The sequence below is a fragment of the Cuculus canorus genome, chromosome 12, assembly GCF_017976375.1.
Source record: "Cuculus canorus isolate bCucCan1 chromosome 12, bCucCan1.pri, whole genome shotgun sequence".
Taxonomy (NCBI): Eukaryota; Metazoa; Chordata; class Aves; order Cuculiformes; family Cuculidae; genus Cuculus; species Cuculus canorus.
Window position 1 is genome coordinate 21880088 of NC_071412.1, and position 14726 is coordinate 21894813.

General features: G+C 39.3%; 1 protein-coding gene across 5 annotated transcripts in view; it reads left to right on the forward strand.

The window, feature by feature from the left end:
- The window catches only part of MYO1E (myosin IE), a 73904-nt gene that overhangs the window by 42591 nt on the left and 16587 nt on the right, over nucleotides 1-14726 (forward strand). For all 5 annotated transcript variants that reach the window (XR_008451906.1, XM_054077992.1, XM_054077989.1 and 2 more), the window contains exons 11-19: nucleotides 125-205; nucleotides 586-672; nucleotides 1889-1975; nucleotides 3123-3290; nucleotides 4058-4143; nucleotides 4735-4816; nucleotides 4945-5051; nucleotides 8882-8980; nucleotides 12435-12579. Coding sequence is in view for 4 of the 5 variants with exons in the window: in XM_054077992.1 (XP_053933967.1) it covers nucleotides 125-205; nucleotides 586-672; nucleotides 1889-1975; nucleotides 3123-3290; nucleotides 4058-4143; nucleotides 4735-4816; nucleotides 4945-5051; nucleotides 8882-8980; nucleotides 12435-12579 (942 nt within the window). In the remaining variant the exon portion in view is untranslated. The remainder of the gene's footprint in view (nucleotides 1-124; nucleotides 206-585; nucleotides 673-1888; nucleotides 1976-3122; nucleotides 3291-4057; nucleotides 4144-4734; nucleotides 4817-4944; nucleotides 5052-8881; nucleotides 8981-12434; nucleotides 12580-14726) is intronic.

The following is a 14726-nucleotide window of genomic DNA, read 5'->3' on the forward strand; positions in this document are numbered from 1 at the left end:
CTATTCGGTTGAATATTTCCATTTTTGGAAAAAAAAATATTTTCTTTAAAGATTTAAGGATATGAATGTATCTTTTCACCATGCAAACTACACTTTGTTTTACATTTTGTTTCTGTTTTATTAGTCTATTAATAAGGCTATGGAGAAGGACCACGAAGAATATAACATTGGCGTCCTGGATATTTATGGCTTTGAAATATTCCAGGTAAGGCAATGCAAAACTCAGGGTTTGAGCTAATCTGATCAAGGAGAATTTTTGGTTATTTAGAGAGGGAAAAAATCCAAAACAGAAAAAAAAGCAAAGCCCGTGGCCAGAATATAAGCAAAAAAAGCCAACCCAGCTTCCCGGACATTGAGTTCTCACTGGTAATGTCTCACTTAATAAACACAAAGTAGTGAAGAAACTTCAGGCAAACTAGATCATTGATCTTAGGAGAAAGATCTGAGATTACATAGAATGTCTCTAAAGTCAGCAAACCATCCATCACCAACAGCGTTTCTTTGAAGCTTATCGCCAGCATAAGAACTAAGAATTACTGCTTATGAAACATGAGACTAGTTTTTAAATTGTTTCCTTTTCTGTAGAAGAATGGGTTTGAACAGTTCTGCATCAACTTTGTTAATGAAAAACTGCAGCAGATTTTTATTGAACTGACACTGAAGGCGGAACAGGTAAGCAGACATTTATTATCTTTTTGAATTCATAAAAGAGCTATTGCTTTTTCAATTGATGGAAAAATTGAGGTTTCATCATCTGCTAACAATAAAATTTGCCTTGTTAAGCAAGACAAATTAAAAAACCACCTTTGTTGGCTGACTGTAAAACTAAACCACATCAGCTACAGCCGTTTACTCTCCAGTACGGTGGTACGGAAGCGAGTCCGTCGTACGGTGTACCAATGCAGTCAGCTGACTGCCCAGACTCGCTGTGTATTCTGACTCACTGACAGAAATGGAAAACTGCAGCTCAGTTCCATCCCCGTGCTTTTGTTGGACAGAACACCCAGTTAAATGGGAATGCTGTTCTTAATTTCCTCCACACCCTTTTTAAAAATATATATATATATGAATGAACTAGATGACTGAGACAAAGGAAAAAATATTTCTGGAAGTATTTGCAGTTCCCTGTTCACAGTCTGGCTGCGGAATTTCATTTTGCCTGAATGCGAGCTTCTGCCTGGGAGAGCAGACAGAATGCAGCTGAGACAGAAGCGCTGCTGATGAGCTCAGGCTTGGCACTGGCTTCAGGACAGTGTTTTCAGGAACGCAGACACAATTGCCTTTGTATCAGAGTAACCAGTCGTTGCAGTTGAGCACACAAATGACCCGCTACGTGTCTAGCTGAGCTCGTTTGTATGCAACTGAGTGGGTCAGCTTAATCAAATTTTAGTACGAGTCTTTCCCCCAGTCAGTCTCTAGATGTCTTTATGGTTCCAGTAGTTACGTACAGAAATAAAAAGCAGAGCTGTGTCTCCATTGCGTGTGCATTTCTGAATGTGTTCTTTTGGGGCCCTGTCACAATATTAATTTTTCAAGCAGATGCTCTGCATGCTCAGGTGCTGTCAGGCTACCCTCCAAGTCACTTCGTTACTCTTTGTGAAGTGCTTTGACAATATATGCATTGATGAAATATTTCTGTTCTCAGCTACTCAAGGTCTATAAATGGCAAAAGAATGTGTGGAGAGAGGAGGAAGGGATTTAGATTCATCTCTTAGGCAGTAGGGAGCTGGATGTAACTATTCTTAGGGTCATTTCTCCCACCTACCCCCAGTAACAACATCTGACAAGTATTTCTGAACAGGGGTATTTTTTGGATGTCATGCATTGTAAATCTAGTGCTACATCCATGGTGCAAAGGGATATTTGCATCTTTCTTTTCTCTTAACAGGAAGAGTATGTGCAAGAAGGAATTAGATGGACACCAATAGATTACTTTAACAACAAAATAGTGTGTGACCTCATAGAGAACAAAGTGGTAAGTATTTAGAACAAACAGATGGAAAAAACAACAAGATTTTTCTTCAAAATATTTGAGCAACTGCTTTGCTGTCAAGAACGTTCGTAGGAAAAATGCAAATACTGTTGTTTGGTTACTGAGTCATACTAAGCCTATATATAAATGTAACATAAGAGTTCTTGTAAGAGCTCTAAGATAGAGAACATACACATTAAATAACATATAAGATATGCTGCCTTACGGTTCTCTTTTTGATCAGTGATTGACTAACAAAAACATAATGATGGAAATTAAAACTTTATCCACCTAAATTTGTGATGAACTACGTGACATATTCTGCTGTTCCTCAGATAAGGCTCTCCGTGTCCCTGGGAGATGTAGTTCGGTTTGGGGAAGCTACAGTGCCAGCTTCCTTTGAGTTACTGTCGTGAATGAGGTGGAGAGGGAGTATGGTAGATAAAGGAGGTTTGTGTCTTTGCTCCAGAGAACGCTCTGCTGTTTAAAGCCTTTATGTTCTGATTCAACAAATGCTGAACTGTGCTTTAGGACAGAAGTAGTTGTTTTTTAGCTGGTTCTTTATCCTCACGTAAGCCAGATAATTTAAACAGTAGTTCAAGTACTGCAGTGGCTTGCACTGAAATGCACGTCAGGTTTGGCTCATCTGCTCTCTTATGAGGATAACTAGGAAAAGGATGGGCTTTCTGTCATTATATTAGATATTTAGCTCTAATTTGTCAAACTACAGCATGTGAGTTTAAATACTTACCTCAGACATGTTTATTTCTCGATGAGAAAGGTGATTGCTTTGTGAAGGAATTAAAAACTAAAACAAATGTTGGGCAGTTTGGAGTTTTAGGAGTTTTTGGTTTTCAGGCTTTGTGTGGTGTCTTGCCTTTTATTTTCTGTAACAGTACTCATTGTTTTCACCATCATTTTCCACTGTCATTACACATAGTGGCATCTTGGACTGATTGCATGCTTGTGTGCAAATGAATCTCTCCTTTGAACTCTGCTGACTGGAAGGGAATTGTTCCTGCTGTGACTTTGCTCTAGTGTTTTTGTAGCAAAGAGAGTTTTCTGGTTGGGGCAATGGGGGAGAAACTGGCATCACATTTTTTTCCCTCACTTCTTTTGCTGTTTTTGTTATTCTACTCCAACGCTTTAGAATCCCCCAGGGATTATGAGCATTTTAGATGACGTGTGTGCCACTATGCATGCGGTAGGAGAAGGAGCTGACCAAACACTGCTTCAAAAGCTCCAGATGCAGATTGGGACTCATGAACATTTCAACAGCTGGAACCAGGGATTTATCATCCATCATTATGCTGGAAAGGTAGTGTGGAAAACGAGCACTGAATTCTGTGTAATGTATTTATAAAGAAAAAGAACAGTAATGAAGGGAAGGGGGGAGCTCTGCAGGGGGCTGCTTTGATTTTAAATAGTCAGATTATCTCAGGAGACAGCGTTCTCCTTTCACACCATAGGGAGCTTGGAACAAATATGCCCTAACGTGTGTCCCTTACTTAACAGCAAGGCCCAGACTCATCTCTCCTGTCAAGCATACTGAGCAGAATTTAGTATTAAATGTAATAATAAATGCCCCAGATCTTTTATTAATTAAAATCTTAATTTATAGTAGTATAGTATAGGTTATGATAGCAGGAAGTTTAAAGAATTTAGCTATAAAAATGATCCTTAGGTGATGAGGTATCAATAAAATGGGGACTATAAAGTTCTATCTTCTTTGGGTATGTTGCTCAGACTATTCATCATTTCCTGCAGTTATAGTTAATAATCGTAAATCCTTATTATGCAAAAATTTGTGCTCAGTAAAATTCAGTATTAAATTCACTTGTCGTAGTCATTCGCTAGCTCTAGAACAGTCTTTTTGATGAAATTTAAAGATATGGATGAAATTACTTTTTGTGAAAGAGTTAATTAATAATAGATGCAAGGATTTAGTGATCATTGTAGTATCTTTAAGCTCTACCAGACTAACCAAAAAGTTCAGAACAGCTACTGATAAGGATAGAATTTAATTTTTCTTTAATTACTGGGTTCTCAACTTACCACAAACAATTAATTTCCACCTTGGCCCAGGTATCTTATGATATGGATGGATTCTGCGAGAGAAATCGGGATGTTCTTTTCATGGACTTGATTGAACTCATGCAGAGCAGTGATTTGTACGTAAGCAAAACATGCTTAAAGCTAGGAATAACATGTTAGTTCAGATGGATGCAGAGGGCCTGACTTCTTCACTTCGTAACTTGTGAACTCATTGGCATAAAAGTGGAAATAAAACATCACTGCAGTAGAACACTATCACTTGCATTATATTGACCTTCATTTTCTGCAAATCCAAATAAGGTACTGCAGTGTCATAATCGGATGGTAGAATGACAGCCAGTTGTTTGGGCCTCAGACAAGGCCATCGGAGATTGGCCTTCTTGCACAACGGGCACAGTTTTAACATACAAAGTAATGCTTTTTGTTATGCATTTTAATTGGTTGATGCTTACTTTTTAGAAATGCGTGTTTCTTTGAGTCTAGAGTCTAGTATCATGTCTCCAAGGCTCACTGAAAAAGCAAGGGATCTCTATAAGAAATGAAGCTCATGGAAAGTGCTAATCTTAACACTGATTTGATATAACTCCAGATCAATAGAAAATAGCTATTTATAATTGCTCAACTATCAATTTTTACAGCATATTCCTTGACATTCCTGCATTGAATTGTCTTTCTGTACCAACACGATTTTATTAATTCTTTCCTAGGCCTTTTATAAAGGCTCTGTTTCCTGAAAATCTTCAAGTGGACAAGAAGGGCCGTCCTACCACTGCAGGGAGTAAAATCAAAGTATGTCTAGTTTTGCTGTGTTAGTATGTGCATATATGAGTGAGCAGATGGTTGTTAATCTATAGAATTCTCTCACAGGACTTTCCATGTTCAGCTCAAATCCTGTTGTTTTCCTTCTATTTTTACAGAAACAAGCAAATGACCTTGTCAGCACTCTGATGAAGTGTACACCCCATTACATCCGCTGCATCAAACCAAACGAAACCAAGAAGTCTCGAGACTGGGAAGAGAGCAGGTATGGATAAGCAGAGTATGTGATGAGAAACTGCTAATCATCAGAAACAGCCACAAACATTCACAATCTGCAGTCATATAGCCTACAGACCAGCAGAAATAAATACTCGGAAGTCTTCAGATGTAAAGTCTGGCATGACCTCTCCTAAACTTGAAGATAAGGTGTGATGGTTTGGTCCAAATCAGCGGTCAGTACAAGTTCTTAGCTTTTCTCAGATCGGTAATGAACAATCAGCATTTGCATAACAGTAACACGGTATATTAAAGACTCGGTTTTCCATGTAGTTTGCACACCAAACATTATACATCAATTGTACCTTTTGCTTTACACTTTCAATACAGCTTCTGTTAGGTAGCAAAAAAGCCGCGGGATGTAACTGCTTTTATGTATCAACTTAAAAAGTGTCTCCATAGTTAAGAATGTAGAAGCTTCCTTTTTTACTGCTTGGCTTTTAAGTTTCTTTAGCCAGTTGTTTAAAGAGAAGTCACCAGAATGTCTAGTCACTAGAATATAGACGTGATGTAGATTTATAAATCAACAGTTTGGTTTATTACATCTGTGTTAAGGCATCTTTAATATTCTTTTTATCTGAAAAAAGATACTCTTCTGTTTTGCACTGAGGTAGGTGATCAGTACAGCGTGTATACTATGCAAGGTCCTGCTACAGATAACATTTATCACCACATACCCTGAGTACTGTTGGTATTGTAAAAGTGCTGATAAAGCAAGTGGTTATTTTTATGACAGTGAAACATCTTGCAAAGTCTGATAAAAGGCATTCTTGACCATGTCAGCGGCACCAGACTTCACTTCCTGCCATTTGGCTGCTGACTAGCACAATTAGATGCAGATGTAGAGCATTCATGGAAGCCACAATTGGGATTGCACTTGAGAGTGTTGTTTAGGTCTTGGCAGTAAACATAGACCCTCTTTCTTTAGCTTTTCCAACCATGAAAATCCTACTACGTAGCACTTAATTTTCCACTGACATTGGAACTCCAGAGAGGGAAAGTGAGCGATCCTGGGAAAAGTACAACTAAAACTTTTAAGTGTAAGTCAAGGGGCTTTTAAAATCAATCATTTACATATTGCCAAACAGGCCTATTACTATGGAAGGTGTTGCTGGGAAACCAATGAACCAACCAAACAAAAATCTGATCCTAAGAAAAGGCCAGTTTTCAGGAAACCCCTTTTGGAGCAAAAGTGGGCAAGATTTCCCATATTGAGAATGATATTGGGCAAATGCAGCAGCTACTGATAACAAATGAAATACAAAGGATTGTATACTATCAAACTTGGACACAAATGGAAGTAGTTCTTATAAATGTAATCTTTCATCCCCGTTTAAAAATCCTAACGTTGTTTCCCATTTCAAACTATGACTTCCTGCATGTTGTACTAGGACGTCACGTAGTGTATGGACATGGCAGCAGGTAGTGTCGTGTCTGGGGAAAAGACATTTATGTGCATATGTCAACTCAGATTTGAGCTTTATTTTGTTGTTTCGTGATCTTAGTGAGAGGAGGTTCTATGTTGAGGGAAATGGAAAACAACTTTGAGTTTATGTGATGTTTTGCTGAATGTTGGTTTAGGGTTTTTTTTCCTTTTCTTTTGTGGTCACCTAATGCTGTATCATACACACGCTGCTGTAGTCACTGTGACAGGAGTAGTGTATCTAATCTGTTTATTAGTAGGATGTTACTAGACAGTGAAGCTTATACTGAAAAAGAAAAAAAAAACCTTCTCAGAGCCTGTCTGTCTTCATGCTCACGGAAGCCATCTCACTAAGCTTTGTATTGTTGAATAATTCCAGAATATTTAGCACTGAAATGTAGATTTTGTAGTATCTAAAGCTTGTATAATACCTTAGTTATTCCAAAAATTGGGGTGTTCTTGAAATGTGGTTTTGTTCAGGTCTTGGCACAGCCGCTTGGACTTGTATTCAAAATTGCAGCATTAGCTGAATTCCCAGACCCTGACCTGTTTGAGATTGATGCCTGGAGGGAGGGTGTCAGTGTGCCTTTTCCCAGAAAGATGAGGAAAAACAGAAAAATGTCTCAAATTCTCTGTTGCTGGACACCGATACTGGCAGGACAGTAAGAAAAGGGGAGTAATCCAGTTGCTCCGGTGCATTATTCCAGATGTGAACAGGAGGGAAAACTATAAACAGGAAAATGTATTTTGGTCCACCAACTTTCTACTCTACCAGAATTCTTGGAGTGGGTACGAAATATACTTTATTCCTTGAACACAGCAAGATTAAAATGTTTGGATTTCTTTATGAGAAGCTAGAAGAGCAGTGTCATCATTTTGTAAGATACCTCTCATAAATGTTCTTTAAAAAGAAGAAATGACTGAAGGGCTTTTGTCATTCGTAGCATAGGATTTCAGAAGTTTTTTTCCCTTTGTACTATGAGTCATGTGAAAAGAACGTCTCAACCAAAAAAAAAGGAAAAAAAACAATCAATGGGCAAACGCTTTATGCTGAAATTCAAGACGTCAAAATAGCTAAAGAAATAACATGGAATTAACTGAGAGCTTTTCAGGATTTGAAAAATCTTTCATAAAAATCAGAGAAACAGTAAGCAAACAAAAGTTAAATGGCTCCTTACAGACTCATTTTTTTGATTATATGTAAAGAAACATTCTTTAATATATCATTTGTTAAACTTGCAGGACTAAAATCTCAGGTCTTACATTTCTGACTGAAGGCTGAAGCTCCTGTAATTTGTCCTGTAGCAAACAGCAACAGAAGGCTCTGAACAGCTCATTTCAGAGTTAAAAACTGGCATTGCCTCCATCGGCTTCATGGCTTAGATGAGAAAATTAAGGAAATGCAGAGGAAAACAGCAAGAGTCATACATTGAGGAAGATAACCCAAATTCCTCAAATCTCCAAGTGGTGGATAGCAGGATATGCAAGAAGGAATATTAAATAATGTACCATAGCTCCAGAAAGAGTAAAAGGTGCCAGAAGGAAGCACTTTTTTTTTCTGTTTTTCTTCGTTGAGATCCCCGGGGGCATAGTTGTTCACTGTTTAGAACCTAAATGAACATGAGTTTTATGAGGGAGCTCTAATGGTATTGGGATAGTGATGCTCCAGTTCACATGTGCAGCATAGTCCCACCGCAGCCATTAACACTTCCTGGGGGACTGGTGCCAGCTCAGTTTTTGCTTATAAGTAAAGGATGCTGTGAGCAAGCTCACCAGGGATGCTCCAGCCAGTCTCGTGCCTACTCTCGAATCCTTCCATTGCAGCAAAATGAGGAGGAATGCTAACTTTTCATGAATATGCTGGCCTGGCTTTCTTCTTTCAGACTCTTTGTGTAATCCAAGTTTGGCATCTGGGGCTTCTTCCAGCCATCAGGTTTGGTCTTTTCTCCAGAACAACCGAAAAAGAGCTGCTGTGTCCTACTGTTGATGTTTGAGCTAGGCAAAACTTAGGCAAAACCTGCAGTAAACAAACACAAAACAATTTCCCACTCCTTTGGATACCAGCTATGCAACTGTGGAGGTAGTAGTTACTTGGCTTTTCACAGGTAATAATATAAAGAAATGTATACATAAACTAGTTAGGAAATGGGAAGTTAAATTAGGAAAAAACGCTAAGGTAAACTTGCCACATATATTTCAGCAGTGTAGTCTACCTGTCTTGACTGTTTTTCCTAGGATGCAGTGCGCGTGGTAGGGTGCAGGAATAGATTCATGTGGTTGTGCCTGAATTTTAGAAGTCAGTAGTCTTTAAACATGATACATCCTTCTAAGAATTCCTCAATCCACAAGTACAGTGAAATGAAATGGATAGTAAACTCGCATTCTTTTGTCTACAGAGTAAAACATCAAGTGGAATACTTGGGTCTGAAAGAAAATATTCGAGTAAGAAGAGCTGGCTATGCCTACAGGCGGGTATTCAAGAAGTTTTTGCAGAGGTAGGGTAATACAAATTCTGAACTATCACAGCACAGTCATTAACATGATGTGGGGGAAGACAAGACCTTGCAAGTTCTGAAAGCTTCTCATTTCTGACTTACCCTTTCCTTCCCCCAACATTTACCTTGCTTGCAGAGTTACAGAGATTTGAAAGTGTCTTAAAGACTGGCTTTGTGTCTTTGAAAGTCTCTTCATTCTTCTATGAGCTTGCCTAAGACCTCGGTTCTTTTTGTAGTGCTGTGAAAGAGTTCATGAAAGTTGGAGAGGGTTGAGGGAACTTCTGAGCTGCAGAGCCTGGAACCTCAGGTGTCTAGCTGCTAGCTTTCGTTTGAAATGTCACTGCTTACCTCTCCCAACTCTTCTTTACTGAGAAGGTAAAGAAATACATGCCTGCCATTCAGCCATTTCAGTGTAAAGAGTAGCCTTACTTTAAATTGCTCATTACATCCTTCCAGTGTGTTCAAACAGCTGGGAATGGTTACTACTCAAACCGCGCAGCTGCTCACTGAACGAAAGCGAGTCAGAGCTCTGTAAGACCAATCCTTTTTTTAGTGTCTTAGGACCAGCTGTTAAGATGATTAACTACCTCCACTAGCTAAAGAAATCTTCTTAAATAAGAGCAATTTCAAGATTTATACAACATTCAGCTTCTGTTTTTCAGAAAATTGAGACGTACGGCTCATGAATGCCTGAACTGGGGCGTTTTGTGACAAATAAGCTTTTTTTGGAAGTCTTTGTGTTACATTTGAGAATATGAAACAAAAAAACTAATTGGTTGTTGAAAGGAATGGAGTATAGCTAATCAGAAAGCACAGAACAAAGTACTGATAATACTTTATGGTAATACAGAGAATGTTCTTATCATCTGGCAATAGACAGACCTGCAATATTTTTAAGTATGGACTCAGTTTTCATGGAACAATTCTAGATCCCACTTTCCTCACAGTCTTCAAGCCCAGGCATGTAAACGTAAACATGCTGAAGGCTGCATTACTTTAAACAGGCTGTTGCTGAGAGAAAATAACACGTTAATAATGCGTATTAAATCAAGCCCCTGCAGTTGTTGAGCACCAATTGTGAGGACTGTGCAAGCCTAGAAATCTGCCTGAGTGGTGTGCTCAAAGAAAAGTGCATAGATTTCTGTACTTCAGTTTATGTGTAGAGATCCTCAGGAAAGTGAAACCATTCTTTATGGAATCCATTTATTTGTTTCAAATTAGTCTTGTTAAATCTAACATTTTGTTACTAGTAAAAACTCTCCCTGCAACCTTTCCATTCACAGTTCCCTAACGTCCAGAACAAGCTCTGTTCTGACACCCTGAGTCAGTGTGAGCAAAAGTGGGCTGAGGCATGGGATGGACAGGAAATGCACGCTTGTACGCTTGTTTTCATTGGGAGTTTTTTGGCAGCTCCATTTAAGTGGAGGTTTCTGGGCTGAATGGACTTTTATGTACAAAATATACATTTGCATGCAAAAAGCCACAGTCACTGAAAAGGCCTGTGTGTTCCAAAGCATAACCAATCCGAAGGCTGAACTCCGTCCTCCCATATCTAGATATAGGACTTAACCGCTTTCTGTGAAGTTATAATAGACAATTTCTTGGAAGCAGTCATGATTTGAAGTTTCCAGAAGCATTTTAAGAACATATGTAGTAGTTGTGCACAAATCCTCTGTAAGATCAAATTATACAAGCTTGAAAAACCTAGATACGTAGATGTTACACGGCCAGTTTCATGGGAAGCGTGCATACATTAGAGAAAAGTGCTATTTTCTAAACAGCAGTGAACAATGATAGAATTGTCTTATTATAAAAGTGTGACATGCATAATTGGTGCGTGTCAGAATCATTGGTTTGCCCTGTAGGCTTGTCATACCAGAAGCGTGTATGAAGTTAATTCGGGTTATCAAAAAGGAGAATTTCAAATCCATTCTTATTTTGTACCCAAGAACTTTACTTATATTAAAAGGTCTTATGTCACGTTTTTCCCTATGCCCTCCTTTAGAGCTCAGAAGATGTGGGGAAGAATTCGTAACATGCTGAACTGTAGTGTCAAGTTCTGTTGTGTGGAAGGCAGCAGTTTCAAATGCATTTATTAACATCATTAGGGATATGGGTTAGTGGCAGATAGGTATGGTTGGACTCAATGATATGTTCCTTTTTAACCGTTTGCTGTTTTTCTTTGTGTGGTATTGTTATTTAAGTTGCATGACACTATTTCTGCTTCCTGACTGGATAGCATTTTAGAAATGACAAGAATGAGTTATGAACATTCCCCTAATTAATTGTCTAACAATTCCTTGTGGGATTTTTGAGAACATTTTAATGGGAGCTGCACAGATCTCCTTAACAACCAAGAATTTTGGAATTGCAACAAACTGAACTCCATACTTTATCACTTTTTTTGTTACTGGACTGGTTTTACGAACAAACACAGTTTAGTTCATAGAACGCAAGTGCGCTTAAGACACTAAAAAAATGGTCAAGAGTAAAGAACGCAAGGTTTTTGGGAAAAATTTGTCACAACATTTAGCTCTTTTCTGGTCGTGTTGTCAGAGGAGTCCAAGTAGCTGCCAGTAGAGGAGTTACGTATCCATAGAAACGCTGAGGCAGCTGAAGCCCATCTCAGTGGTCCTCAGTGGGCAGTGGAACACGGCAGCTTTGTGACTCCAGCCTGGCAGTTCGAAAGCACAGGTTAAGCCTGAAATGTGGACAGTTTAAAAGGGGCTTCAGCCCGGCATCCACTTCATTTTCAAGGCTTAAAGAGAACATCATGACACAGAAGACTACCCACCTCGTCCTGTCGAGGACGTGTTCTTATAGCACTTCCCTGCCTCCTTCCCAGCCCTTCTGTGGTCAGATCCCAGTGTTCCTCCAGGCAGCACCGACATCACTGTCTTCCCTTTGGTACCAGAGGCCAAGCCAGAGGCTTTCTGGGATAAAGCCGGGAGTGGCTCCTTGCTAAACGCAGACTGTCTGTTGAACAGGTGGGTTGGGACTATGAGCCGGCCACTTCCTTAGAAACACAAAAGGCCTTTGTAAGAATAAGACAGAGAAGGCTTGAGTGGGAAATTGGCCACGTGCTTCAGGATGAATCTAGAACACCAGGGATGTAGGTACTTAAGTCTGGACTATAAATCATTGCTAGCAAATCACCGTGTCCTGGACTTAAGGAGATCACAGCAGAACTTTCTGTAATAAACTACTGCAGTTACCAAATGGTAACTTAGCATCTGGAAGCGGGAGACTCCTGGACACTGTTGCCCTTCTCACTGCAGTTTTTGGTCTTGCTAAACAACTTAACATCTTAATACTGTGCATCTTCCCACGCTCCGAGCTTCTGTAAGTCCTGCCAAAATTGTGAACCCTCCCCCCAAGGTAATGCTAAGACTCGGTGGTGTTCTGCTGCTGCTCTTTGATGTCAGGTTTTAATCTCTTCCCCTTGGTGATTAAGGTATGCCATTCTGACCAAAGCAACCTGGCCTTCCTGGAAGGGAGAAGAGAAACAAGGAGTTCTCCACCTGCTTCAGTCAGTCAACATGGATCCTGACCAATACCAGCTTGGGAAATGCAAAGTCTTCATAAAAGCTCCGGAGTCTGTAAGTGTGACACGAGCACGAATCTTTAGATGTGAAACTGTTTTCTGAAATAAAAGGCCTCCCCACTCAGAGATTGAGCGTGATATCTGCTGAGGCTGGAGAAGAGTAAGAATATTAGTCAAGCTGGTCAGGTGCCTCAAGGCTCTGCAGGGATTCTAGGCACTTTTATAATGTCACAAGCATGTATTCCATATTTTTTGGGAGCAATTTGGCTTAGTTTACACAACATACCTTGCAGCCCAGTTAGGTCGTTTCTTGGTGCTTTACCTGGAGCTTCGTATCAAAGAAAAAAATGAACACTTCTATTGCTATAATTTTCTTTTCCAGAGACATTTTTTGCTCTGTAGAGCAACAGTAATTCAGGCAGTGACACTGCTGTGCCCAATCACATGGAAAGATCTCTGGTAAAGGAAAAAAGATAATACTTCTCCAAGTTGTAATAAAAAGTGTGTTGTTTGTACCAGAGACAGGGTAAGACAGTACCATCTTTGTTCAAAAATAATGAGACTTTGCGTCTCTGCCATCTGAGACATGCTTATATAATGAAGCATACAGTGTTCAAGATGGAGGTTATTACAATACTCAGGTGCATGTTGGCAGAGCAGGAAATTCTACTGCAGAATTAGTCCTACTTAGTCATTGGAAGCAACACCTAGCAAGCAACAACCATAGTTAGCCAGCTGTGCGAGGAAGCCTTATCTGCCTTCCCCTGTAGCACAGGCTGTGATTTATTTCCTGAGATTATTGGGGAGTTTGTCTTACAAAGTCAGTGGGAAAGCGTCAGACGTTGGAGGATGTCTTAAGTATCTCTTCTTGTGACGTTCATTATGAATTAGTCCTTTACTGATGACCTCAAGCTTATTACAGACTGGTGGCGAGTACAGGCTGCTCAAGTACCTATTTGAGTTAATAGAGACAGCTTAGTTGCTCGTAATTACAAAGGATGAGGGTTAGTAATTTAAGCAACGTCTTCCAGTCCTGCTTTCGTTATTTGACTCTGTAGCAAACCTGATTTTATTGTTTTCACTGTGAAATTATTTTGCATGTGTTCTTTTCATTGTGGTTAGTTACAAACCAAATACAACCTCAGTTGTGAGATAAACAATTAAGGGAAGAAACCAAACCAATTTTGTGTGTGTGACTGCTGTTTTCTCAACACTGTGCTACTTTATGGATAAATCAATCAAGAATTAGGCATTTTCGTTTTCAGTTTTCTGTCATAAGTTATATAAGGAACTACTTTCCTTCCCCGGTTGCTGAAACACCCTCCGCTGGGTGCCTGTGCCCCTTATCAGAGCACAGATTTTCAGAAGCCACATCTCCATAAATGGGCTGGGGCTTATTCCTGGCTCGGCTTTTTTTTACCAAAGAAAGAAATTAAATTATTTGCTAGTCTTCTGTTTAATAGCCAAGTGGCAGGTGTTCTCCTAGGATTGAGCTGGTTCCCCTTCAATTCTGAAGTGCCCAAACGCTGATATTCTGAACCTCATTATCATAAGCTACTAGGTTGTTTCCAAGAGGAAGAAGTTGTTTTCCAGTGGGTGCCTCTTCCCACTCTCCTGCATTTGAAACACTAAGTCCTGGTTGCTCCCGTGTGCCACTTAATAACTTCTCTGTTACTTTTACTGAAGTTCTGCCGGTTAAGACAATGTGAGGTTGACTGCAAATAGTAAAACTTCTTTATTTTAATTCAAATTAATGCTTTTCAATTACTTTTTTCCTTAACTTTTTTTTTTTTAAAGCCACAAAACCCCTTTTTATACTGGTAATAACATGCAAAAGGCCCAGGCTATTTTTAAGTTGAAAAATTTTCTACAAGTTAAATATTCTAAAGCTTGATTTGCATCTTTTAATATCGAAGGCAACTGTCATATTATTACAGTATTGGCTAGGGTTCTATTACTTTTGAGAAAAAGAATCTTTTAGATGGTAGGTGAAAATTTTTCTTTCTGCCACCGCAGAGAGAACCTGTCGAGGTTAATCAGATGAAAAATACTTGATTTGCTCAGGAGTGTGAGGGAAGGCTTTGTAATACATATTTTGGGAAAGCAATAATGCAGTATTTTTATTTTGTAACTTCTATTCCGTATTTTAACGCGGTGTTTTCAGTGAACTTAATCATGACTTCAACTGGAGGTAACACTATT